This window comes from Mustela lutreola, chromosome 7, assembly GCF_030435805.1.
Source record: "Mustela lutreola isolate mMusLut2 chromosome 7, mMusLut2.pri, whole genome shotgun sequence".
Taxonomy (NCBI): domain Eukaryota; kingdom Metazoa; phylum Chordata; class Mammalia; order Carnivora; family Mustelidae; genus Mustela; species Mustela lutreola.
The window spans coordinates 37072761-37097920 of NC_081296.1; the positions used below are offsets into that span (position 1 = coordinate 37072761).

A 25160-nucleotide genomic window follows, 5' to 3' on the forward strand; every position below is an offset into this window, starting at 1 on the left:
AAGGCTTCTGGTATGAACCACTAAATGGACAGAAATGTCCTTTACAGAGATGGAGAAATAAAGGAGGAAGTAATTGTAAGGGAGTTTAGGTTTGTATGTGTTAAACTTGAGATGCCAGTAAAATATCTGAGCGGGCTCGAACAATGCATACTGGAGCGAAAGCCTTGTGGATAGTATTTAAAACCGTGAGACTGAACAGAATTGCCCGGGGAGGGAGATAAAGAGAAGACAGTTGGAGACTAAACCCTAAAAAACTTGGGGTTCTAGTGGTCAGACAGAAGAGACAGAGAAAGGAAAATAAGGCAACGGAGGGGGTACAGAAAGCAAAGGAAGAGAATGTTTCAAGGAGAGGGGTCTACTGTATTCAATACCCCTGAGAAATCAAGTGAGGTGAGGGTAGGCGGGGCTCGGCCACATGGTGGTCACTGGGAGGCCTCACCAAGAGGAACGTCAGGAACATGTAAGAGTCAGAGTCTAGACTGAAGTGAGCTGAGGAGCGAGCTGGAGGTGACAAAGTGGCGGTAGAGAGTGCAGACAGTGCCTCTGAGAGGCTCCGCTGGGGGAACAACGGGAACTAACCCGGAAGGAGATGTGTCCACCAGGGAAAGTTTCTTAAAAAATGACTCCTAATTCCCTTGTAACAAATGACCCAAACAGATTTATGGATTAAAGGAGTCTTTTTGTTGTTGTTGTTGTTGTTTTTAAATGTGGGAGACAGGGCATCTTGGTGGCTCAGGTCATGATCCTGGGGTCCTGGGATGGAGTCCCACACCGGGCTCTCTGATCAGCAGGGAGTCTGCTTCTCCCTCTGATCCTCCCCCACCTTTCATGCTCTCTGTCTCTCATTCTCTCTCTCAAATAAATAAAACCTTTAAAAAAAACATTAAAAATGTGGGAGACAGCAGAACATGTATGAAGGTGGAGCTTCAGAAGCCAGTGGGTCTGAAGAATCAGGGAAATAGGCCTTTCTCTGATGGAGCAAGTCCCTGAAAATTAGGAGGGGGATGGGATCTCAGATGTGTGTGGTGGGATCATGTTTGGTAAGAAGGGTAAGGACCTCAGTTAAGTCAAGACCATGTATTTATAGGAATCCAATGTAAATTCGGGGCGCCTGGTGGCTCAGTTGGTTAAGCATCTGCCTTTAGCTCAGGTTGTGACCTTGGGGTCCTGGCATCCAGCCCCACATCGGGCTCCAGTGGGGAGGAGCTCTGCTCCTCTTCCTGCTCATGTCCTCTCTCTCTCTCTCAAATAAATAATAAAATCTTTATAAAAAAAAAAAAAAAGAATTCATTGTAAATAAAGCTTAGTTCTACCTAAAGAAGAAACAAGCACATAGCCCTATTTTAACGTGGAAAGAAGCAGCTTTTAAAGTGTTGACTTAAAAAAAAAAGGCAGTGGTTTCAGCTCACATAATCCTGAAATGTTTCAGAGAATTCTGGAAATAAGAGAGTTTGGTCACAGCTCTGCGAAACTTGAAGAGGAACTGTTTCAGAGCAGTGTCTAGGATTTATGGAGCATCTTACCTACAAAAGTAGTAAAGACTGAAGAATTACCACTTCAAAAAGTATTTCAGCATTAACGCCAATCTGACTCAGCCTTTGTATGATGGTATAAATTTACAAAGATGTTTCATACTTGTACTCTTCCTCCACCTTGGTAACAACTTTACAGTTGCTCCCTGAGCACAGTGGGAGACTATGATTTCCATCCTCTGAGATACATGCAAGTACAGGTTCAGAGTGCCAGGTCAGGACACCTGTCCTGAGTACTATAGCGAGCAGACAGTGGAGCTAGGATCTAAATCCACATCTTCTGGCTCCAAAACCAATGTTGATTTAATAATTAAATCTGTTACTAATTAACACATTTGCTGAGGATTTATGCCTTAACTTTTTGGGGTTAATGTCTAAAAGGGCAACCAAGCTATGTCACAAATCACCACAGACATCTTAGACATCGTGGAATGCTATGCTGGAAGCACCATTGGTTGAGCCAAATGAGAGAGCACAAGTTCTAGGTCCCAATCCTCTCCTAAGTGACAGACTGGTCACCCAGGTGACTATGGGGAAAGACATGAACTCAAGATATTGAGTTCACAGATATTGAAAGCAGATGTGACGAAAACTCAAGGTTGCCAAAGTCTTCAGTGACCAAGACTGAAATACAAAGGAACAGAGTCTAGGGCAGTGTCTGATGAAAGGATGGCATATGTTCTTTTTCTAATTACACAATGTACAGCTGGCTTTCTCAACACGGCACTACTGACATTTTGGATCAGGTAATTCTTTTGTTGTGGGGGCCTGTCCTGTGTGGGACAGGATGTTTACCAGTAGATCCTCTACTCACTACACGCCAGTAGCGTATCTCCCCCACCACAGTCTCAACAAGCAAACATGTCTCCTGACACTGCCAAACAACAGCTGGGAGCAGGGTGGGTAGCTGGGAGGGTGGGGAGATCAACCTCAACTCAGAACCACTGATTCGATTCCACCATAGAAGCTAAGGACATGCAAGACAGACCTACAAAGAAACTGAGGAAAGTTTATGACTTTATTTTTATTCAGGCAATAGTTCACACAATCTTTACAAAAAGCAACAAATGTTCCAAAGACATGGAATATGAACCAAGAAAAGTTGGACTAGCCCCAAGAAACGGCACCTTACTACTTAGAGAAACTCTTGCTAATAGATTCCAGAGGCCAAGCAGTCAGCCATCCTTCCTCCTTCCCACACTCAGTGACCGAGGAGACACCCAAGTATGCAAAAAATCAAACATACACACTTTGGCTCTCCCATGCCTATCAAGCTATTGCTCATCTTTCCATTCTCCGGGAGGGAGTCTACACCCTTCTAGAAAGCTGGCTCCACTAAAAGGCTCAAGACAGACAAAGCCTGTATTGCCTGAACTATCCTCTTCCCAGGAGGACAGAAAACCACCCCTAACAGGCCAGCAACAACCCCCCACTTGGTTGTATGCTGACAGGGCTCTACTGATCTCCCTCGAGAGAAAGGACACTCAGTTCTTTGTCTGTTGCCTTGTTTTACAATTATTTACTCTGCCCATCGAAATCTGATGGGCTTTAGAATGCCTGGCTCGATGGCATTATCCATCTTCCCATCACTCTGGTGTCAGAGAACACTATACTCTGTCTTAACGATCCGGGCCTTAAGAAGCAATTATTTTCTAAGAGTTTCTTTAAAGAGAATCCATAAAATTACTTTGACTTCACATGTTCTAAGAAAGGGATTACAAAACAAAAGGTAATCTGTAGAGTCCTTAAGCTTTTTAAATTTTGCTTTTTGGTTGGCAGATGCCTGCTGACCTGCACCCACACCCTGCCCAAGTCTTACAAAATATTGAGAATTCCTATTAGTTGACCAAGCTATGTTAGCTATGCTGTAGACAAAATTAATGTTTTACTTTGATATATGAATGTCTGAAACAAAAACTTATTTTAAAATATCTGCAGCATAGGCTGCCTAGGTGGCTCAGTGGGTTAAGCATCTGCCTTTGGCTCAGGTTGTGATCCTGGGGTCTTAGGATCAAGCCCTGCATTGGGCTCCCTGCTCAGAGGGGAGTTTGCTTCTCCCTCTCCCCCCAGCTCATGCTCCTTCTCTCTCTCTCAAATAAACAAATACATATCTTTTAAAAAAAGGAAAAAAGAAAGTATCTGCAGCATAGCTAGGGCTGGGCATCTGGGCTTCATCTGACTCAGGATAGAGTGAAATTACTGCAACCCAAGACCCAATGAGACCCAATGCCCCTTAAGGTTTCCACACGGCTGCTACTTAGACTGTGAGTTCCTTAGTCCATGGGGCTCAGGCCTGGCCCAAAGAAGCTTCTGTAAAAGTCTGTTATATAAAAAAACAAAATGGACACCGCAACACACTGACAGTGAGATCATTTTGTATTACCTGCAGAAGATCGTTGTAACTGTTGCTGGAGCAAGGAATACTCCATTTCTGCTCTCTACAAGTTAACTGCATAAGAAACAAAAGACTGTCAACAATACAAAAGCTAGTTTCATGGTCTGTAATGGTTTCTACAGGCTCTCTCCAGGGATATTTTTTCAGCCCCACTTCATACACACAACTTTAAAAAAAGGTTTTTTTAAAATCCCTAAGCATATTGTTTGCTCCTTTTTTTTTTTTTTTGAAGATTTTACTCATTCACTGAGAGTGTGAGAGAGCAGAGAACACAGGAGAGCACCAGCACGGGGAAGGGAGAAGAAGGGGAGAGGCAGACTGATATGGGGCTGGATCCCCGGACCCTGGGATCATGACCTGAGTCCAAGGCAGATGCTTAACCGACTGAGCCACCTAGGAGCCCTTTATTTACTGCTTTAAAGATGGGATTAGACAAAGGAGGTGCGCATAGGCCAAAGCGATTTTGTAAAACTAAATTCAAAAGGAAAAGGAGGGGCGCATCAGAGATTTCAAAGTCACCATTACCCAATGACCCCCTAACCCAGTTCTCGATCTCCAAATCCAAGGCAAAGGGGAATTTAGGGTGTGAGATTCGGTCTCAGCTCTGCTGGTGTTTATAAAACATTCTGGCAGGTGTTCTGCCAGGCAGTCTATAATTAGTGGGTACACCTCAGAAACTTAAAATGAACTCAAAGGGTTTCAGAAACCAGCAGCCAGCGCCTGAGCACTGAGCTGTGTAGTCATGGGGCCGACTCGCCCAGAACCCGGCGCTGGGTGCCTGCCACTGTGCACTCGAGTGTGTGTGCACACGCCGCTTCTGAAGAGTCTCTTTTTTCAAAGCTCTAATGGCTTGACCTCAACACCTGCTGCACTTCCTGAAGACAGACAGGCTCTGGAGCTCCACTTGTTCCTCGCACGCGGCTGCACTTTCTAGGAACGACCGCACACACGCAGAGGCTGGCCAGCTGCCAAGGCGGGGGCAGCCCAGCCGCCTCGGGCCTGAACTTTCCCAGTGCTGTCAGGGCGGGATCCCACTATGAGCTGACTCAGCGGCCGGCATGGAACTCTGCCAGCCACAAGGCAGCGCGGGGGCTGCAGGCAACTCACAGATGTTTTGCTAAACTAAAGCAATCAGCCAGGAGGCGGGTCTGGGCTGGCGGCCAGGCTGCTGCTGTCGTGGAAGCTGGGACTCTCCGATCCAAGTCCCAGCCCAGCCACTACCGCGGGGCGAGCCGAGGGAAAACCCCAGGGCACTTCAGCATCTTCTGCCTGCTTCTGAGCCCAGCCCGTCCCATCTGTGGGGCTGCAGCAGAGGATGGTGCTCTGAGCAGAGAGGAGCACAGGGAGCACGAAGACCGACCACACATTAGCTCAGTCAGACCACTCACCATCCCTGGGAGAGGAACACTTCATCATTTTCACTTCAGGGATGAAAGACTCATGCTCAGAGAGACTGACAGCCCTCCGGAAAGATCACAAGGGTAATAACTGGAAGAGATGGGAACTGAACCCCACTTTGCAAGCTCTGGAATCCACTGCAAATACCACTGCGCTAAAACTCTGATCAACTACACAGGGCTCCTTTCTACAAAGACGCTGATTTTTCAGGCTCCAAAGGACCTTTCTTAGATGACTTCTCAGTCGCCCTGTGAAAACCCACAGCTCTTCACAACGGATTTCCAAAGAGCACCACTGGGCCACTGAAGAGCCTGTATTTATAGGAAGTATCCAGGTACTACCAGCTTTGTCATGAGCTCCCTGTCTCAGCATCAATGAGTCACTTAACCTGGAACAACCCATCAGCAGCACTCCCGGCTCTCTGGGTGAGGAAAAACTGCACAGCAGGTCAGAAAGGGAAAGAGCAATTAGAAACCAAAGGCCTGGTTAAGAACACAGATTCCTTAGGCTCCACCCCAATATAATTCTTTAAGACCTTAGAATCTGTATTTTTTAAAGCTCTCGGGAGGACTGTGATGCTCACCTATGTTTGAAAACCAATTAAGCTGGCCTTGGTTAAGCTGGGAATTTTGAGGTCTACCCCTTCCTCTTTCTTCTTCTTTTTTTTTCTTTTAAAGATTTTATTTATTCATTTGACACAGAGAGATCACAAGTAGCCAGAGAGGCAAGCAGAGGGAGAGGGGGAAGCCGGCTCCCTGCCGAGCAGAGCGCCTGATGCAGGGCTCAATCCCAGGACCCTGGGATCATGACCTGCTGTCCCTGTTTCTCTCTTAAAGGCAGAGGCTTTAACCCACTGAGCCACCCAGGCGCCCCTACCCCTTCCTCTTTCAAAGGGGATGGTGTAAGGGTGAAGTGAAATGTCTGTAATGTTCTTTGTTGGAAAATATACACAACGCAAGCACTTCTTGTCAGCTATATGTAACTGCAAAACAACAAAACTGTCCTTAAAGAGCATGATCCTGGTTTAGCCTGGAGCTAAGGAACAGTCTTAGGCAAGATTGTTCTTTCACTAAAAGAACTGTAATTAGAGTCACACATTGCATTTTTAGATATCCCGCATAACACTGTTGCAACCTCATCCTTCCTTTAAAAAAAAAAAAAAAAGACTGTACTGACATTCTTTCACATCCCATTTGAAACAATCTATATTAGGACTAGTAACCTGCACATTTCAGTGCTGTAATCAAGAAAACAAGTATGAGAAAAGAAATTCAAAGTCTATTCATGGCTAGGCTGTCGGGTCACAGAGGTGGGGTGAGAAGGTGCGGACTGGCAGAGAAGCTGGCCCTGGCAGGACTCTTCTCGCCCAGCCTTTAGGAAGAACAAATGACCCCCTGCACCATGAAGACTGACCTGCTTGAGCTGCTCATCCAGATTCCAGCTCGGCTGCCCAGCTGTGGAGACTGAAGGTGGGGCCTTGGAAGCATCTTTGGTATGGTCTTCTTTAGCTTGCTGGCCACGCAGTGGGAGTGCTGGTGCTGGAAGCAGACCAGATCCAGGCACTGCTCTGGGGTCCTGGCGAGCCACTTTTTGCACATGGAAATACTTGGACGCGGCCTGGGCCTCTTTCTCAGCCACCTCTGCAACTTCATCATCCCCATCCTCATCTTCCAGACCTCCCTCCTCCTCCTCAGGCTCGGAGTTCACGTTGCTCTGTTCAAAAACTCGGGCCACGGCAGCGGCCGGTGGCCCTCTGGCCAGGGGGCCCAGGGTAGGGCTGCCAGATGGCCTCCCGGGGGGCGCAGAAAGGAGAGTCTGCTGTGCGACGAGCTTCTGGGCATACAAGAATGGGGCTTCTCTCATCTGCTGTCCCTGTTTCTCTCTGGCATCCATCTGCAGAGGCGCCAGTTGTGGGGCCTGCTGTGGCGGTGGCTGCCGCGGCTGCTTCTGTCGTGCCAGGGGCTCCATCGCTGCCTCAAGCTTCAGCCGCCGACTGGCATGGCTCTGAAGCTGGGGACAGCCCGGCCGGCACACTGGGTCTAAACCTTAAGTGATTAACAGAAACCACAAAGAAGAAGAAACAAGGGGGAAAAAAACAATAGTAAAACAGGTATTAAAAGACTTTCTTTTTTCTGGTAAAGGGTTGGGGTTCTGAACACTAAATATATGCTTCTAAAGCCCAGGTTCTAGGAGGAGGAAGGGGGGGGGCAGGGAGGGGGAGTGGTAGGGAACAGTGTGAAGAACAGGATTTAAGAGAGGAAATGTGGGATGAGTCTCAACAATGGTGGACAGCTGTGGGTTTAAAAATCAGTACATCCTGATGGCATCTAGCCTGTGAACCTCTGTGTCCTGATCTTGACATTATCAAACGCTGGCCTCTTTATTACTGAAAAGGCAACCAGGTTTGCACTGCACAAAGGTTGTGAATATGAAAAATCACAATAATGAAGGAAAGAAGAGCCTGCCTACAAAAGAGAGAATGAGGCTTATGTTCCCAGGCCCATCAGAGAAAGAAAGTACCGTCCTAGCTAGACACAGAGCTCTCAGGCAGACAGAATGAGTTCGCTCTTACAAAAGCAGAACACAGCAAACTGCTCTTAGGTTTAAACTTTTCAGATTTTCCCAGATCGAATTGCCGGCCTGCTTTTCAAGTAGGCTGAGCCCCGCTAACTGTACATTACGGCCTCAAAAAGAATCCAATTTCAACAACATGAAAGAAACATGCAAGGAGGCAAGAGTTTCAAATTGCAGTGGTCACTCAAAAAACAAACGGGGGGGGGGGATTCCTCTGGAGATTTTAAAGTTAATTAAACTGAAACAGATATCAATATTGTCTAAACAACAAGCTAATACCTCTTTTTCATAAACAGCCAAGTAAATCTCTTCACAGCCCTTTTCCTTCTGATTCACTTCTACTATGATATTCTAGGACAAACGCAAACAGAAAAGGCTTTCAGGCCAAAAGTATTCTGGGGGCAGGTTTATCAGCATTCTTATACCAATCAGTCTCCAAACACAGCCCCCTTTCACACCCTCTTTCCACTCTAGCTCCTCCTTTCCCTTCCTCCTCTCCAGGGCTCCAGCCCCAACAAATCTTACTTGAGTTATGTTTCCTCAGCAAGTCTCCATAACTGAATGGATTACTATGCATGGGCAAATTTTAGGTGAACAGGACTTGCAACATGGCGTGCCATGTTGTCATCACCTGAAAGAAGCTCCACTGCACAGGTCGAGACTTGATATTTGCATTGTTTCACTGTTTTAGAACTAAGTATAAAGATTAAAAACACTACATGTCTTCAGCATCTTCAAAAGTTCACGGGGAAGGAATCACATCCCCAACAATAAAAACCGCTTGCATTTACTAATCTTTTAATGGGTAGGGAGAAAAGGTGCAATTTTTAATGCTAGGCAAAAAGTAAAGATAAAAATTCTCATTGTCTGTTCATCTGAGAAGCACTGCTTTTGCCTTTTGGAATCTGTGAAAGATTCAAATTCCAATTTGCCTCTTACTGCCTTTACTTCCTCTCTTGGCACTTGAGAAAGTGTGAGTTATGCCTGTCGCACTGCTTTCATTCTGCTTTAGCCCTTTTTATAGTGTAACATGAAAAGATTTACACCCACATTAAATCCAGCTGGCAAAAGTATTCATTTAGGATAGAAACAATTAGCGTAAAAAAAATTAAAAATAGAATAAAGCAAATAATTCAGCGGTCATTTTAATTTTCCTTATAATCATTACAAGCAATCAATCACAAGAGGAATCATTTTTCAACTGAGTCCTGCCAGTCTTTGAACAACTGCTTCTTGTCCAGTGGCACCATCTTCTCAGTGTGCTGTCCCCAGCAGAGGGGGAGGCGTCTCACTGCCTCTTTAGTAAGATTGAGATGACTCAGTTCCACAACTCAATACACACACCCTCCCCCAAAAGAGCCCATCTACGCCGTCCCTAAGCCGAAAGATCCAAACAACAATGCCACTTGCCTACGGTTCGAAAACTTGTGTCTCAGAAATCTAAACCACTTCATCCCTTCACGCGGCCCCCTCCCCCATTTCCCCTAAAGTTCTCGGACCACCCTGCCCGGCGCAACGGGCTCCTTGAAGCTTTGAGCCCGGCCTCCCCTTCCATTCCCGCTACCTTCGCTCCGGGATCCCTCTGGCCCCGGTCCCCTTGAGGCCCCATACCTCCTTCCCGGTTACGCCAGCCCCCCCCCCCCCACCGCCGCCTTCTTTAGCCCCCCCCCCCCCCAGTCCAGCCCTATCACTTTTACCTCTATCAAGCCCTCCCAGCCAATCCGCTGGCTCTTCTTCGATCGCCCCAACCCCACCTACCCTCGCCCTCTCAGTTCCCGGGGGCCCTCACTCTTCCCATCTCTTTATCTCAAGTCACCCTAAGGGTTGCAGGGCGCTTCGGCTCTCCTCCCAGAGCTCTCACTTTTCCTCCGCGGGCCCCGTGCTCTGCCAGCCCGCGCCTTCGCGTCTCCCCCCCACACACCTGCCTCCCCTCCCCTCCGGCCCCTCCACCTGCTACAGCCCCCGCTCCCGCGCGACGGGGGAGCCGGGCCCCACGGGGCTTACCTGTGCAGGGCACTCCGGATCCGCCCGTGGGGGTGGCGGCGACTACTCAGGCCCCGGCGCAGCAGCCACGTCTCGGACTCCTCCGCAGCCGGGGGCCACAGCCGGGGCGGGGCCCGCACCGGAAGCGGCGCCGCGGGGCCGGAGCCGTGAGCCCGGGGCGGGGTGGGGGCGGGGCCACATTGGACAGGGGGCGGGGCCTAAGGCCGGAAGCGGCCAAAAAGGGACCGAGGGGCGGGGTCAAACGGAAGTGACTTCGAGGGACGGCCCCGCCTGATCGAGTCGTTGGCGGAAGCGGACTGACGCTGGCGGAAGTTTCCGCCAATGGGAAAGCGCGGACATCGCGGCGTTCCGGTGCGAGGACTTCCGCGCGGAGTTGGAAAGAGCCGGTCGGCGTCCACTCTTAGCCTGTTTTCTAGTTGCCGGGTTTGGTGTGGCGCAGCGTCCGGTTGGGAGGAAGGTAAATTAGGGACGAGGCGTGTCCGTGTTTTCTTCTGCTTCGGTCCCCTTCCCAGTTCACTGCTCTCATATCGCTCTTTCTCCGAGATTCCCGCTTCCAGATCAGTTTTCTCTGAACTTCTCCGACGGAGACCTGGCTGTCCCTCGAGGGTACTTCATCCCTTGGAGAATTAGTATTCTCACTCCTCAGGTTCAGGAGGTCGGGGAGCTATGTACCGAATGCGGCCACCTCTTGTAAAAACCCTTGCTTCTCCAACGCTTTTAAGATTTTGCCACCTGTTTAACCGCCTCTTCCAGATCGTCTTGCTTCGTCCAGCTACTTGTCTTACTTTTATCCCCTCTAGCTTCCTCCTTGATCATTTTAGTCAAACTGCCGGGTTACCGTCTGGGCCTCATCTCTAGCGACCCTTACATCAGCCTCCCAAATTTAAATAAAAACCTGGACCTTGTCACCAGAAACGTTATCGCGTCACAGATTACTAATTGGAACATCCTTCTGCCCAGTTACAGCCTGATGTCCTTTCAGCTTGACTGTTCAAGAACTTAACTTTTTTAAAACTTTAATTAATGGGGACTTTCAAAGGCTTAGAAGTACTTCTAATCCGTTGAAAGCCCCCATTAGTCCACATTCTTCACTACCCCCTCCTTTTTAATTTTTTTTTTTTTTTTAATTTACTTGAGAGAGTGAGACAGCATGACCGAGGAGAAAGTCAGGGAGCCTGAAGTGGGACTCGATCGGGAGACTCCAGGATCATGACCTGAGCGAAGGCAGTTGCTTAACCAACTGAGCCATCCAGGCGTCCTTCACTTCCCCTCTTAATGCATTTTAAATACGATGGTATTCCATTACAATCCTACTCTTACTCCTAAGCCTGCCCACCACTCTTTTCCCCACCTAAGTTTCCCCCCCTAGATGGACCAACATGCTTCTCCATGCCTGTATCTTGTTGTAGAAAATTGTCTTGCTGAACAGACTGGCATCACTAAATTATTAATTTCAACCTTAAATGGGCTCTGAACAATGCCTGGAAATTTCATTGCAGTATTTTTCTAGTTAACTTGCTTTTCACTGTCTCTGCAAATCTGTAGCCCTACAGTTCCCATACACCTTCCCCTGATTATCTTACTGAATAAGTAACAGAAAAATCAGAATGCCCTATACTGCCCAAATACAGAAACACTAAATAAAAAGAATACATGCACCCCTATATTTGTTGCAGCATTATTTACAATAGCCAGATTATTATAAAAATAGCCTGAGTGTCCATCAATGGAGAATGTATAAAGAAGATGTGATATATACACAATGGATATTATTTAACCATAAAAAAGAATGAAATCTTGCCATTTGCAACACTTTGGATAGAATTAGAGTATAATGCTATGTGAAATAAGTCAGGCAAAGGAAGACAAATACCATATGATTTCACTCACATGTGGAACTTAATAAACAATAGGTGTCTGGGTGGCTCAGTCATTAACCATCCGCCTTCTGCTCAGGTCATGATCCTAGATTCCTGCTTCTCACTGCTTGTATTCCCTCTCTCACTGTCTCTCTCTGTCAAATAAAATCTAAACAAACAAACCAAAAAAACAACCAAAAACCAAACCAAAGCAAAAACCATAGAGAACAAACTAATGGTTACCATAGGGGAGGTGGGTGGGGAGATGGAAGATACAGATGATGGGGATTAAGGAGTGCATTTGAGCACTGGGTGATGTATAGAATTATGAAATCACTGTATTGTATACCCAAGACTAATATAATGCTGTATGATAACTATACTGAAATTAAAATGAAATAAATGTAGAATGTCCTAAGATCTAGAAATTAACATGTGTTCCCATTCTGTCTTTTCCTTCTATAACTTACTAAATAAAAAATATTCATTGAACTCTCTCTATATGCCAAGCAGGGCACCTGTTTAGGTGCTTGTTAAGCAGTGAACAAAGTCCTCATCCTAAAAGATTTTTCTAGTGTTGAGAGACAGAAAAATATATGTGTGCTATGACAAAAAACAAAGCAGAGTAGGGGTTAGACAATGGTGTCAGCTGCTATTTTAGATATTAGAGAGGGACTGATAAGTAGAAACTGGAATTGATTTGATGGGCTGAGCCATGTGGATATCTACGAAGGGAGTGTTCCAGACAGAGGACACAGCAGGTTCAAATTCTCTGAGGCATGAGCATGCTTGGCTTACTAACGGGATAGCAAAGAGACCCCTAGAGCTGAAACAGAGTGAGTGAGGGGGATGGTGACAGAAAAGACATCAGAGAGGTAGTTAGGGGCTCAATCCTGTGGGTCTTTTAGGCCATGGTGACAACTCTGGATTGTCAACACTGAAACCACTGGAGAGTTTTGAGCAGAAGAGTGGCCTGATTAGATCTAAATCTCTAAAAGGCTCAATCTAGCTGTTGTGTGCAGAACAGACTGCAGGGCAAGGGGAAAGAGTAGAAGCACTTACCCTGGCAAAGGAAGATGGTGGCCTGAACTTGATGACAGCGGCGCAAGTATTAAGAAGTCAGATTCTAGGTCAATTATGAAAGTACAGCCTTGAGGATTTAATGATGGATGTGTAGGTTGAAGAAGAGAGTCGAGTCAAAGATGAAGCCAAGGTTTTGGCCTGAATAACTGATAGAATAGTGAAGCCATATACTCAGCTGGGGAATGTTGTCAGAAGCCGACCCCAGTGGGGTACTACTCAGCAATATAAAAGAATGAAATATTGATATACCCAACAACTTGGCATTATACCAACATAATAATAAAATCATTCTGCTGAATGAAAAAAGCTAATCTCAAAGTGACATTCTTGAGAAGATGAGCACTGTAGTGATGGAGAATGAGTCAGTGGTTGCCAGTAGTTAGGGGTAAAGGAGTGAGTATAAAGAAATAGCAAAATGGAGGGTTTGGGGAGATGGGACTCTTCTGAAACCCAGAGAACGATACAGCAAAATACAGTCAATTTTATTGTATGATAATTTTTTGTAAGCCAAACATTTCATGCATGCTGGAGTTTCCCTTCCCAGTTCCCAGGGCTCTCCCTCTAACCTCTTGCAGTATTGTATCATTTTATCAGTAGTCTATCAAGCTTTAGTTTCAACCATATTTGCTTTAAAACAAACAAACAAAAAATCTTTCCCTTGACCCCATATTCTATGACGAAAGGCTTATCTCACTATTCCCCTTTCCGGAAAAGTTTCTAGAATTACTATCCTCACCATAGCCCAAGTGATCTTATCTCTCCTTAACATGTTCTATGGTGTCCCGTTGCTCTTGGGATCAAGACTGAAATTTCTTCATGTGGCCTGCAGAGCCGTAGCCTTCCTCTTTGGTTTTAACTCTTTCCCTCGGGTACAGTAGTGGACCCAAGATGGCAGCCTTACTAGATGACCTCAGTCGTTAAAACAGAAAAGTCTCCTCCCGCCCCAGTGGAAATATGTTTAAACCCTGAGATAAATCACCCGTTCAGTTTATAAGGAATATCATTCAATCTCTCTATTTTGGCTTCCATGATAGAATTGAACAGAATAGCCTTGGTATTTTCCAGCTTCTCCCCTCAAGAGATGTAGTCTCTCCTCCCTTTGAATCTAGGCTTGGCCATGTGACTTGCTTTGTTCTATGGAACATTAGCAAATCTGATACAAAGAGATTCTTTAAAAAGTGCTTACAAATGGTGGCTTGCTCTCTCTTGCTGCTGGGAACTCTTCTGCCACGTTGTGAAAAACTCACAGCTGACCTGATGGGTGAGGAGAGAAAGGATGTCAACACCTCATCTGACATCTAACCCATTGCCAGACATATGAGTGTGGCTCCTTAGACCAATTAGCCTGCCAAGCCCTGGACATGTGAGCCAGGCCACTGTAGACTAAGTCCAGCTATGCTGGCCCAGACCCAAAGAAACCCCCAGTAAACCCACAGACCAGTGAAAAATAATATTTATTGTTCTAAAGTTAAAGCAATAAATTTTGAGGTGGGTTAATTTTTCAGCAAAAGATAAATGACACCCAGGGTATTTCTTTGTATCTAATAGACTGGATTTAGTCGGATATACTTCTTGGAGCTGCTTAGCACCTAAAGAAGAGAGCCACCATACATCCCCTTCACGTGGCTAGTCTAGGTTATCTTATGTTGTCCCATCTGATTTCTCACTGTTTTGCTTATTTACAGCAGGGGTAATCTTACATGTCATGTCCGTTGTATTTCAACTTGTTCAGTAAAATTAATATCATTTGCCTCTTTTCGTTCCTAGCGCAGCCATGGCTCGTGGTCCCAAGAAACATCTGAAGCGTGTAGCAGCTCCAAAGCATTGGATGCTGGATAAACTGACGGGTGTGTTCGCTCCTCGCCCATCTACTGGTCCCCATAAGCTGAGAGAGTGTCTCCCTCTCATCATTTTCTTAAGGAACAGACTTAAGTATGCCCTAACAGGAGATGAAGTAAAGAAGATCTGTATGCAGTGTTTTATTAAGATTGATGGCAAGGTCCGAACTGATATAACATACCCTGCTGGTTTTATGGATGTCATCAGCATTGACAAGACCGGAGAGAATTTCCGTCTGATCTATGATACCAAGGGTCGCTTTGCTGTTCATCGGATTACACTCGATGAGGCCAAGTACAAGTTGTGCAAAGTGAGAAAGATTTTTGTGGGGACAAAAGGCATCCCCTATCTGGTGACTCACGATGCTCGCACCATCCGCTATCCTGATCCCCTCATCAAGGTCAATGACACCATTCAGATTGATTTGGAAACTGGAAAGATTACTGATTTCATCAAGTTTGACACTGGTAATCTGTGTATGGTGACTGGGGGTGCTAACCTGGGAAGAATTGGTGTGATCACCAACAGAGAGAGACACCCTGGTTCGTTTGATGTGGTTCACGTGAAAGATGCCAATGGCAACAGCTTTGCCACCCGACTCTCCAACATTTTTGTTATTGGCAAAGGCAACAAACCATGGATTTCTCTTCCCCGTGGAAAGGGTATCCGCCTCACCATTGCTGAAGAGAGAGACAAGAGACTGGCGGCCAAACAGAGCAGCGGGTAGAATGGTCCCTAGGTGACGTGATTGGAAGTCTTTATACCTAATTAAAGGTCATACAGCACAATAAAAAAAAAACAACAACAACAAAACTAATATCATTTGTGTAGTTTTCACTGATTTTATTGCTATTTATTTATTTATTAAATATTTTATTTATTTATTTGACAGAGAAAGAGACAGCGAGAGAGGTAACATAAACAGGGGGAGTGGGAGAGGAAGAACCAGGCTTCCTCCTGAGCAGGGAGCCCGATGTGGGGCTCTATCCCAGAGCCCTGGGATCATGACCTGAGCTTAAGGCAGATGCTTAATGACTGAGCCACCCGGGCGCCCCTATTGCTCATTTTTTTTTCTTTTTTTTAAACTAAAGGTTGAATTGTGTAAGTATTGAGTGTCATTTGTATGTATGTTTTGTCTTAAATTTAAGCTTACATGTATAGGACATAAAAACTAAGAAACAACAGGGAAATGGTCATATTATAGAATAATCATGTAATTTAGTCATAACTAGTTAAGAGAAAGATGGCTTCCATTTGCGTTCATGATAGCCAGTATTAATTATTCATGTAATTGGGTCTGTCTCAATGAGATTTGACGTTTGAGCATGAATGAGTATCAGTTTGGGGACTCAAGAAACAAAAAATGTTTTCCCATTGAAATTACCGGTGATGACATTTTCAGCTTGCATTGGTTCCATGAGAGGTTTTGCAGGATTGACTAGCCTCGTAAGTCAGGAAAGGACTGTCCTGCAGTTACTAAACCTTTAATGCCATGGAAAATTAAAATGTGACCAGATGATTAGGGTTTCCTCTTATCCTGAGGTCAAGGTATAGCCTCAGGAGCCTCTCTGAGCATGTGTAAAGCCTCGCCGAGTAAATGTAGAGAAGGAATGTGACCATCCGGTGGGGTATAAAAGGTGGTGGATCAAGTCCACAGATTCCTGAAGGGACCTCTTCATGGAGCTGGAGGCACCCGTAATGTTGCCTGCGGCCTGACTGGTTTTTCACTGTGCTGCGTGCCTTCCCATGGAGCAGGGAGGGTAAGCCCGTCAGGCTGATGCTTCAGTCCTTTCTTCTACTGCCCTGTTCATATTTTGAATTAGGCAGTTGTTACTTGGTGTCTGATGACTTGAGTTACCTGACATGTGAGCTTCCACAAGCCCGTCAACCTGGGAAAACTGTCAGCACCCAATGGCTGAGACCCAAAGTTGAGCTTGGAGAATGCCTTCAAAGTAACAGGGACTCCCTTCTTCTGTAGCCAGCCTTCTTTTGCAGGTAGCTGCTCTCCTGCCACATTCCCTTTCGACCTACTCTCACTGCAAAGGTCCTTTCCAGCCTGTGGCTCTGGGATTGGCCAACGTCCTGATGGACTGCCTTGACTGTATGGTTCTGTCACTGAGGAACAGAACAAGTCAAACCTCTAAAGCAATTAACAAGTGACTCACTGATCCCAAAGTGACTTGCTTTTGACTCACCCTTAGATTGTCTCACTCTCCTTGATGGTTTATTGAAAGCTGTCTTTGCAAACTCCAGCCAGATTTCTCTGATGGCTCTCACACTCAATGGTCCCGCAGACTGTCAGAGCAAAAGGCAGCAGGAGGTGTTTCAAGCCATCTGTCCCAGAATGCAACATCTGGTCATAGGTCTATGCCTCTGGTCGGGGCTTTTTGGAAGCCATCTGGCTCCCCACCCAGTGGAGCTGGGATAAGCTCGACACTGTCAAGTGCTGGTGAGGCTAAGAGGAGAGGAAGTCTGAGTTGAAGCTGGGCTGGCAGTGAGCTTGGTTGGCTAGAAGAATCATGGAGCCAACCAGTTGCCATAATGTGTCCACAGACCCCTGCACATGCCCGGGGGCTTTATCTCCACCAAAAAAAAATATTTATTTCCAAGCACCAACACTGAATGTTGATTTATCAAGAACAGTAATATGCATTTTCTATTGTTAAAGTTGGCCAGGATTCTTGTTCTCTCTGAACTAAAAAACAACAACAACACAACTGTCAATTTCAGGACTAAAGTATAGAGAATTTAGGACAGTAAGTATTTTGGAAACATGGGCTCAGAGGATGCGAAGTATCCTAGAGAAACTTCAGTGAAAAAGAAGCTTCCAAAAACAGGGTGGAGGAAAGGAGTTTCTCAAATATAGGGTGGGAAGCACTTGGCTTTGTGTGGCTTGAGGAGTTTGGGTGCCTGGCTCATCATATCTTTATTGTCCCCATGAATCACATGACACAGCCGTGTTCCCAGTGCCCGCTTACTGCTATCTTAGCCCTCATTCTTAGCTAAAGAAAACTGAGTATTGTATAAAGGGAGCCCCTGGTGTTTTATTAAGGTGAACCACATGCAATGCCAGAGAGGTGGAAAGGGCTTATCTGTATCCCGTGCCTTCATTTACTACTTTATAGCAAGAGCATATGTTGAAAGCTTTGATTCAAACCAATCTTAACATAGGATTTTCACCTGCTGCAGTTTCAGGGAATAACAGATAACCTTATTTGGGAATCTGATTCAGAAACTTCACCTTTAAAAACTGAACTGGGGGGCACCTGGGTGGCTCAGTGGGTTAAGCCGCTGCCTTGGGCTTGGGTCATGATCTCAGGGTCCTGGGATCGAGTCCCGCATCGGGCTCTCTGCTCAGCAGGGAGCCTGCTTCCCTCTCTCTCTCTCTCTGCCTGCCTCTCTCTCCATCTACTTGTGATCTCTCTCTGTCAAATAAATAAATAAAATCTTAACAACAACAACAACAACAAAAAACTGAGCTGGGGGCGCTCCTGGGTGGCTCAGTTGGTTAAGCATCAAACTTGTTCTCAGCTTAGGGCTTGGTTTCAGGGTCGTGAGTTCAAGCCCTCTGCATTAAAAAACAAAGAAAACCCAACTGAGCTGGGTTTTCAGGCTCTCCAACTGAAGTGAAAGTTTGATTTTATAATGCTTATAACTGCACTGAGATTATGCTGGAAGAGAATAGAGTGGTTCTAAAACTAACTGATCTGATAATAATGTCCTCCTGACCAATTCCCTTCCATGCCACCCACACCCTCCTGAAAAGCAAACTACTGTTAACTATGTGCTCATCAAGCAACCAGTCATTTCCTAATATGGACAGTTCAGCCATCCAGTTTCACTTCTGGAATTCAAGTGCTAGGAGAATGGCATTTACATTTGCATGCTTTTTCTACAATTCTTTCTCACTCCCCAAAGCAGTCTCTGTGTCATTTGTTTTAACATCAATGATAACATTGACAATGACTAAATTTCCTGGACCTGTAATATGGGATCAGCCCTGACCCAATACAGTTGAATCCTAATTGTTTGATAGAAAACTCATGAACAGTCACAAAATTTGAGGCCTTTGTCCTTATGAAAAAGAAAAGTTATCTCCAAAATGGGTATAGCCGTTAAAAACAATGAAGTCCATAATTTCTACTGACTTGGGAAGATGCCAGTGGTAGAATTCTAAAAGTAACTACCAAATTACAGAAAAATTTGTAAAATAAAAATTATTTCAAAAAAGAAAAAATTTGAATGATTTAATCTCTTGAAAAACAATTCCCATCTTAAAAATAAAGATAATTACGATGGATGCCCTAACCTCAGAGTCCAGTCTAACTTTTGTTGTCTTTGGTCAATAGGAAAAAAATGCTAGGGGCACCTGGGTGGCTCAGTGGGTTAAGCCTCTGCCTTCAGCTCGGGTCGTGATCTCAGGGTCCTGGGATTGAGTCCCGCATCGGGCTCTCTGCTCAGCAGGGAGCCTGCATCCTCCTCTCTCTCTCTGCCTGCCTCTCTGCCTACTTGTGATCTCTGTCTGTCAAATAAATAAATAAAATCTTTTAAAAAAAGAAAAAAAATGCTATATTAAGGAAAAATCTATAGTACTTCTTAACTGATAGTTATTATGTGCTAAGTGCTTCACTTACCTTCTCATTTAATCCTCACAATAATGCCCATTTCACAGATGAGATAACATGCTCACCGGAGTTAAGTAACATGCCCAAGGTTATGTTATAGGGAGCAGGGCTGGGATTTGAAACCAGGGCTGTCTGACTGTAATTCATGCTGGTGACCACCATGCCACGTTCCTCCCAGTAGTGTCAGTATTTCACTTGTAACCATTTATTTTTTTGAAATATTTTATTTATTTATTTGTCAGAGAGCGAGCGAGCGCACAAGCAGGCAGAGTGACAGGCAGAGGCAGAGGGAGAAGCAGGCTCCCTGCTGAGCAAGGAGCCCAATGCGGGACTCGATCCCAGGATCCTGGGATCATGACCTGAGCCAAAAGCAGTGGCTTAACCCATTGAGCCACCCAGGCATCCCTGAGTTTATTTTGTAATACATAATTTATCCTAGTGTGCCATAGAGAATCAGTAATGTCACATATTAGCTTTGCAATTTGGCTAAAAGAAGCTAAGTCCCACATCAGAGAGTAAAACTAGAGCATTCTGTACATGAGGCTGACCTGTATCTTGCATTTGCAGAGGACCAGCTGAAAGAACGTGAGCATGAGAGTGTCTAACAAAAGACCAGAAACAGCCTAAATGCCCATCAGTTGGGAACTGGTTAAATAAATAGTTAAATACACTATCAAGAAGTGAAAAAGAAAGTAAAGAAAAAATGAGGAAGTTTTTAATGGACTGATATGGAACACTTCCCAAGACATTAAATGAAAAAAAGCAAGGTTTGTTAAAGGGTGATTAGTATGTTACCATTAATAATTGTGATTTAAAGGATGTAGTATGTACATCATTTGTATGAGTATGTAATCATGTGGAACAAGCATGACTCATGGGGTATATCTCATGGGGTATACTGTATGACTTATGGGGTCTACTGCAACAAGCAGATCCAAAATGTGACTCATCAAAATTGTTTCTTTTTTGTTTTGTTTTGTTTTTGTTTAAAAGATTTTACTTATTTGAGAGAGAGAGAGAACAAGCAGTGGAGAGGGGCAGAGGGAGAGAGAGAGAGAGAGAAGCAGACTTCCTACCGAGCAGATAGCCCGATGTGGGGCTCGATCCCAGGACCCTGAGATCATGACCCGAGCCAAAGACAAATGCTTAACCAACTGAGCCACCCAGGCGCCCACAGATAGTTTATTTCTTGCTTACCTGACAGTCCTGGGCAGATATTCAGGTCAGGGACATGGTCGTCTTTCATTGCTGGTGTTCAGGAGCCTAGGCTCTTCATTCTTGTGCTGTCCCACCCCATAGTCACCAAGTGGTACACATTGCTTCCAGTCACATTACATTGGAGAAAACTTTGTCGTATGGCCACTCCCGAATTGGAAGGGGTGTGTGCCTGCAGAGAATAATGGCTTTTGGCAGACAGCAAGAGATCTCTGTTATAGTTGGTCTTTCTGGTCACCAAATACAATCACTCTTCCCCAAAGGGAGACCACAAGAAGTCCTATCCAGTTATGGCATCCATATGAAAATTTGGATCGCAGTCTTCTTCAATTGGCCTGAACGAATTTCCTCACGATCCAGCAACCTATAATTAAAAGCCAAGTTGTTGCCACGTCACCATTACCCCACTACACAGTGACAGAGGGGACAGGAAAACTGCAACACAAACTTTGGAAGAGGGAGATTGAGAAACATGTACAGTCATGTCTAAAGCAATCATGGAATCCTGCTAGATGGACACCGTGAAGACTCCCTTTCCGGTAGTGAAGGAAGCACCTAGAAGAGATCCAATTTTGCTCTTTAGGAAAAATTCTCTTGTCCTTGTTCTCCTTATGCCCTGGTTCAGCCCTCTGCCAGTGCTTTCCCTGGCTATACGTGAGGTGGGGGCATGCCCTCCTTGGGGACTGTATGGCCCCAGGTATTATTTTATGGCTTTCCTTATTTACTCAGGCCAGGCTTGTGGGGTTGAGGCAGTACAGAATCTTCGGGTCGATTTGCTTCTAAGCAGCTTCTTGTACCAGAAATCATGCCTCAAAGATTTTTTTTTTCCAGGATAGAAGTATCAACTTTCATTTATTTCTTTACTCCACGCCTCTCTCTCCCAACTTAATGGCAGTTACAGTGAAGCCATATGAAACAAAGGCTTAGGAGGAAGGAAAGCCTCGAGACTTTTCTTTGCACTCGTGCTGGAGTCCTCTGTTTAACTGAAATATCTTTGTGGATAACCTTTTCAGTCTTTTTTCCTGCTGTTGGGGCACAAGGCCCTAGTTCTGAGCGCCCTCAGTTCCTTTTTGTGTCAGCTTGCAAACCAGGACATTCTTGCTTGAGCTTGCCTCTTATGGTATCTTGTTAAACACAGCAAGGAGCTGCCAATACACTCTGACATTCTGACTCATGATCATGACTTCAGAAAACCATGGAAAGAAAGAGAATGTTTTTTCTTTTTACCTCTTCAAGTGTCCCTATTAAAAACAGACACCAAAAAAAGCGAGTTGGTTTTTTTTTTTAAGATTTTATTTATTTATTAGGTTAAGAGAGATACAGAGAGAGTGAGCACAAGCAGGCGGAACAGCAGGCAAAGAGAGAAGCAGAATTCCTGCTGAGCAGGGAGTCCGAGGTGGGACTTGATCCCAGGACCCTGGGATCATGACCTGAGCAAAGGCAGATGCTTAACAACTGAGCTCAGCGGGAAGCCTGCTTCTCCCTCTCCCACTCCCCCTGTTTGTGTTCCTTCTCTTGCTGTCTCTGTCAAATAAATAAATAAAATCTTAAAAAAAAAAAAGAAAAGTGGAGAGAACAAAAGAAATATTGATAATTTAATGAGCTAAATTAGCGGATACCAATTGAGTTCCCATGGCCTTGAGTACTGTCCTCGGTACTTCAGACTCCGTGTTCTTAGGGCACCTGGGTGGCTCAGTCAGGCCTCTGCCTTCAGCTCAGGTCATGATCCCAGGGTCCTGGGATGAGCCCTGCCTTGGGCTCCTTGCTCAGCAGGGAGTCTGCTTCTCCCTTCCCCTCTACCTCTCCCCCTACTTTTGTGCTCTCTTTCTCTCTCTGTCAAATAAATAAATAAAATCTTAAAAAAAAATAAGACCCCAAGTTCTTCACATTCAGGAACTCACAGCTTGTCTCCCTGTGAATTTGTCACTGGCAGGCAGGCCCATATAACCAGGAATCTCTCCACCAGAGAGATACTACTGGATTCTATTGGCCAGAAGTCTACTGGATTCTAACCTCTTATAGGCAGAGCTGGCTGCATGTTGCAAAGGACTAACCAGACCTACTGAGTCTACTCAGTAACAGGCACAGGTCACATTCCCTTGCCAGCCACCTAACCAGCTTCTAAATGCCCTTAGATCAGGCACTGGGTATTTTGGAACTAAGGAACTTAAACCTTGCTTGAAAAAGACCTTAGAGCAGTCAAACTCCAAAGGACTGATCTTCAGTTTCATGTTCCTCAGCTAACATGAGATTATCTGTTACACAACAACAAAAAATTGGAAAATGGCACTTACCAGACATTTGAAATCGAGGTTCCCCAAGAGCTGCCAGAAAGCAGATGATCCTTCAAAGTTGCTACTGAACACGAGAACCTTGGAGCAACCCGATGACTGTATGAAGTGCAAAGCCAACAACTACTCAGCCACATGTCTTTCTTCCCATGCTTTTGTTTTCTGTCCCACTGGCCATCATTTTCCACTCTAGGTGTTCAAGTGTATATAATTAAAAATTATTTGGTGGGGTGCCAGTGGTTAGGCATCTGCGTTTGGCTCAGGTTATGATCTCAGGGTCCTGGGATCAAGCCCCACATCAGCTCCCTGCTCCTCCTGCTTCCGTTCCCTCTCTGGCTGTTTCTCTGTCCAAAAAAAAGGTTATTTGGTAATAATGTTTTCTAAAGAAAAGTTGCAAAATTAGTACCAAAAATTCCCATATACATTGGCCCCATATTCTGCAAATGTTGACATTTTACCACATTTGTTTCATCTTTCTCTCTCTGTATACATGTTATTCTATTCTATGATCCATCTGAGAGTAATTTACAGATACAACATCCCTTTAAAACTAAATATTTTAGTGTGTGTTTCAAAAGTACAAGTACACTCTCCTACATAACCATTGTACAATTCATTGGAAATCAATTTTTAAAAGACTTTATTTTTATTTATTTGTCAGAGAGAGAGAGAGCACAGCAGGCAGAGTGGCAGGCAGAGGCAGAGAGAGAAGCAGGCTCCCTGCTGAGCAAGGAAACCTATGCGGGACTCAATCCCAGGACCCTGGGATCATGACCTTAGCTGAAGGCAGTGGCTTAACTGACTGAGCCACCCAGGCGTCCCTGGAAATGAATTTTGACACGATACTATTATCTAACTTACAGATCATACTCCTTTTTTTTCTAAATGTCCCCAAAGTATCCTTTATATCAAAATAAAACAAAAACTTGGGGCACCTGGGTGGCTCAGTGGGTTAAAGCCTCTGCCTTCAGCTCAGGTCATGATCTCAGGGTCCTCAGATCAAGCTCTGAATTGGGCTCTCTGCTTAGTGGGAAGCCTGCCTCCCCCTCTCTCTCTGCCTGCCTCTTTGCCTACTTGTGATCTGTCTGTCAAATAAATAAATAAAAATCTTTTAAAAATTTTAAAAAATAAAACAAAAACTTGTTTTTCTGGTCCAGGATTACACACTGCATTTTAAAATAGTCAAATCTCAAAAAAAAAAAAAAAAAAAAGAAAAAAGTCAAATCTCTTGGGAGCGCCTGGATGGCTCAGTTGTTTGAATGTCTGACTCTCGATCTCGGCTCAGGTCTTGATCTCAAGGTCCTGAGTTCAGGCCTTGCACTGGGCTCCACAATGGGTGTGGAGCCCACTTAAATTCAAAAAGAAAAAAAGAAAGCCCTGGGGCGCCTGGTTGGCTCAGTTGGTTGGGCAGCTGCCTTTGTCTCAGGTCATGATCCCGGGTCCTGGGATAGAGGCCCACATTGGGCTCCTTGCCCACACTGGGCTCTTCGCTGAGCAGGGAGCCTGCTCCTCCCCTGCTTGTACTTGCTTTCTCTCTCTCTTCTCTGCCAAATAAATAAATAAACACTTTTTTTTTTTTAAAGGAAGTCCAATCTCTTTATTTTCCTTTAAATAATCTACAGTCTTCTTTTATGACTTTGACTTTTTTTTTTAAAAAAAGGTTTTTATTTATTTATTTGAGAGAGAGAGAGAGCATGTGTGCACATGCGTGTGGGGGAACAGAGGGAGGCAGAGAGAGAATCCCAAGCTGACTCTGCCCCAAGCATGGAGCCTGATGTAGGGGCTTGATCTCATGACTCTGAGATCATGACTGAAGCCGAAATCAAGAGTCAGGTTGCTCAACTGACTGAGCCAGCCAGACACTCTGGCTTTGACTTTCTGAAGAGTACAGGCCCGTTATTTTGTACCATGTCCTCAGTTCAGGTTTGCCTGATTAGATTTGAGGATATGCATTTCTGGAAGGAACACTGCAGAAGTGGTACCATTTATTTTCAGTGCATCGTATCAGGAGGCATATGGTATGACGACGTTAACTTTGATCACTTGGTTAAGGTGGTTGTCTGCCAGTTCTCTGTACTGTAAAGTTATTCTTTTTCCCTTTGCAATTAGTAAGGATTTTATATGGACCCAGGTTCCTTCTGCCTATCATCCTTGGTGTCCTTGTCACCAATTGTATCCAGTTAGCAGAAGAGGAAAGAAAAGAGTTTCATGGCGTGGGGGAAGTGGGGAGTGGCTGTTACTAGGCCAGTCCTGGAAGGGGCACCCATCAGATTAACCCTAATCTGGCTCACATTCCATTGTAGAGAATCGAGTCTAAAGATTCTATCTAATTGCAAGGGACAGTA

General features: G+C 45.1%; 2 protein-coding genes across 5 annotated transcripts in view; one reads left to right on the forward strand and one right to left on the reverse strand.

Moving 5' to 3' along the window:
- Positions 1-25160, reverse strand: part of ARID3B (AT-rich interaction domain 3B) — a 115933-nt gene that overhangs the window by 44956 nt on the left and 45817 nt on the right. The window contains exons 4-6 of one of the 3 annotated variants that reach the window (XM_059180380.1): positions 22819-23159; positions 20507-20888; positions 6739-7370 (exon numbers count right to left, since the gene is read on the reverse strand). In XM_059180380.1, the coding sequence (XP_059036363.1) occupies positions 6739-7370; positions 20507-20555 (681 nt within the window). In that variant the 5' untranslated portion in view covers positions 20556-20888; positions 22819-23159. Of the gene's footprint in view, positions 1-6738; positions 7371-8178; positions 8251-9903; positions 10061-20506; positions 20889-22818; positions 23160-25160 lie in introns of those variants that run through there. The other 2 variants (XM_059180382.1, XM_059180381.1) reach the window with 2 other exon arrangements.
- On the forward strand, positions 10210-15492 carry LOC131835785 (small ribosomal subunit protein eS4-like). Of its 2 annotated transcripts, none has more exons than XM_059180403.1 (2): positions 10210-10360; positions 14618-15492. In XM_059180403.1, exons 1-2 carry the CDS (start codon positions 10225-10227, stop codon positions 15409-15411), a joined length of 930 nt encoding a protein of 309 aa, XP_059036386.1. In that variant the 5' UTR covers positions 10210-10224; the 3' UTR covers positions 15412-15492. The 2 variants fall into 2 exon arrangements, with proteins under 2 accessions (XP_059036386.1, XP_059036387.1); XM_059180404.1 differs by having other exon boundaries at positions 10220-10360; positions 14613-15492.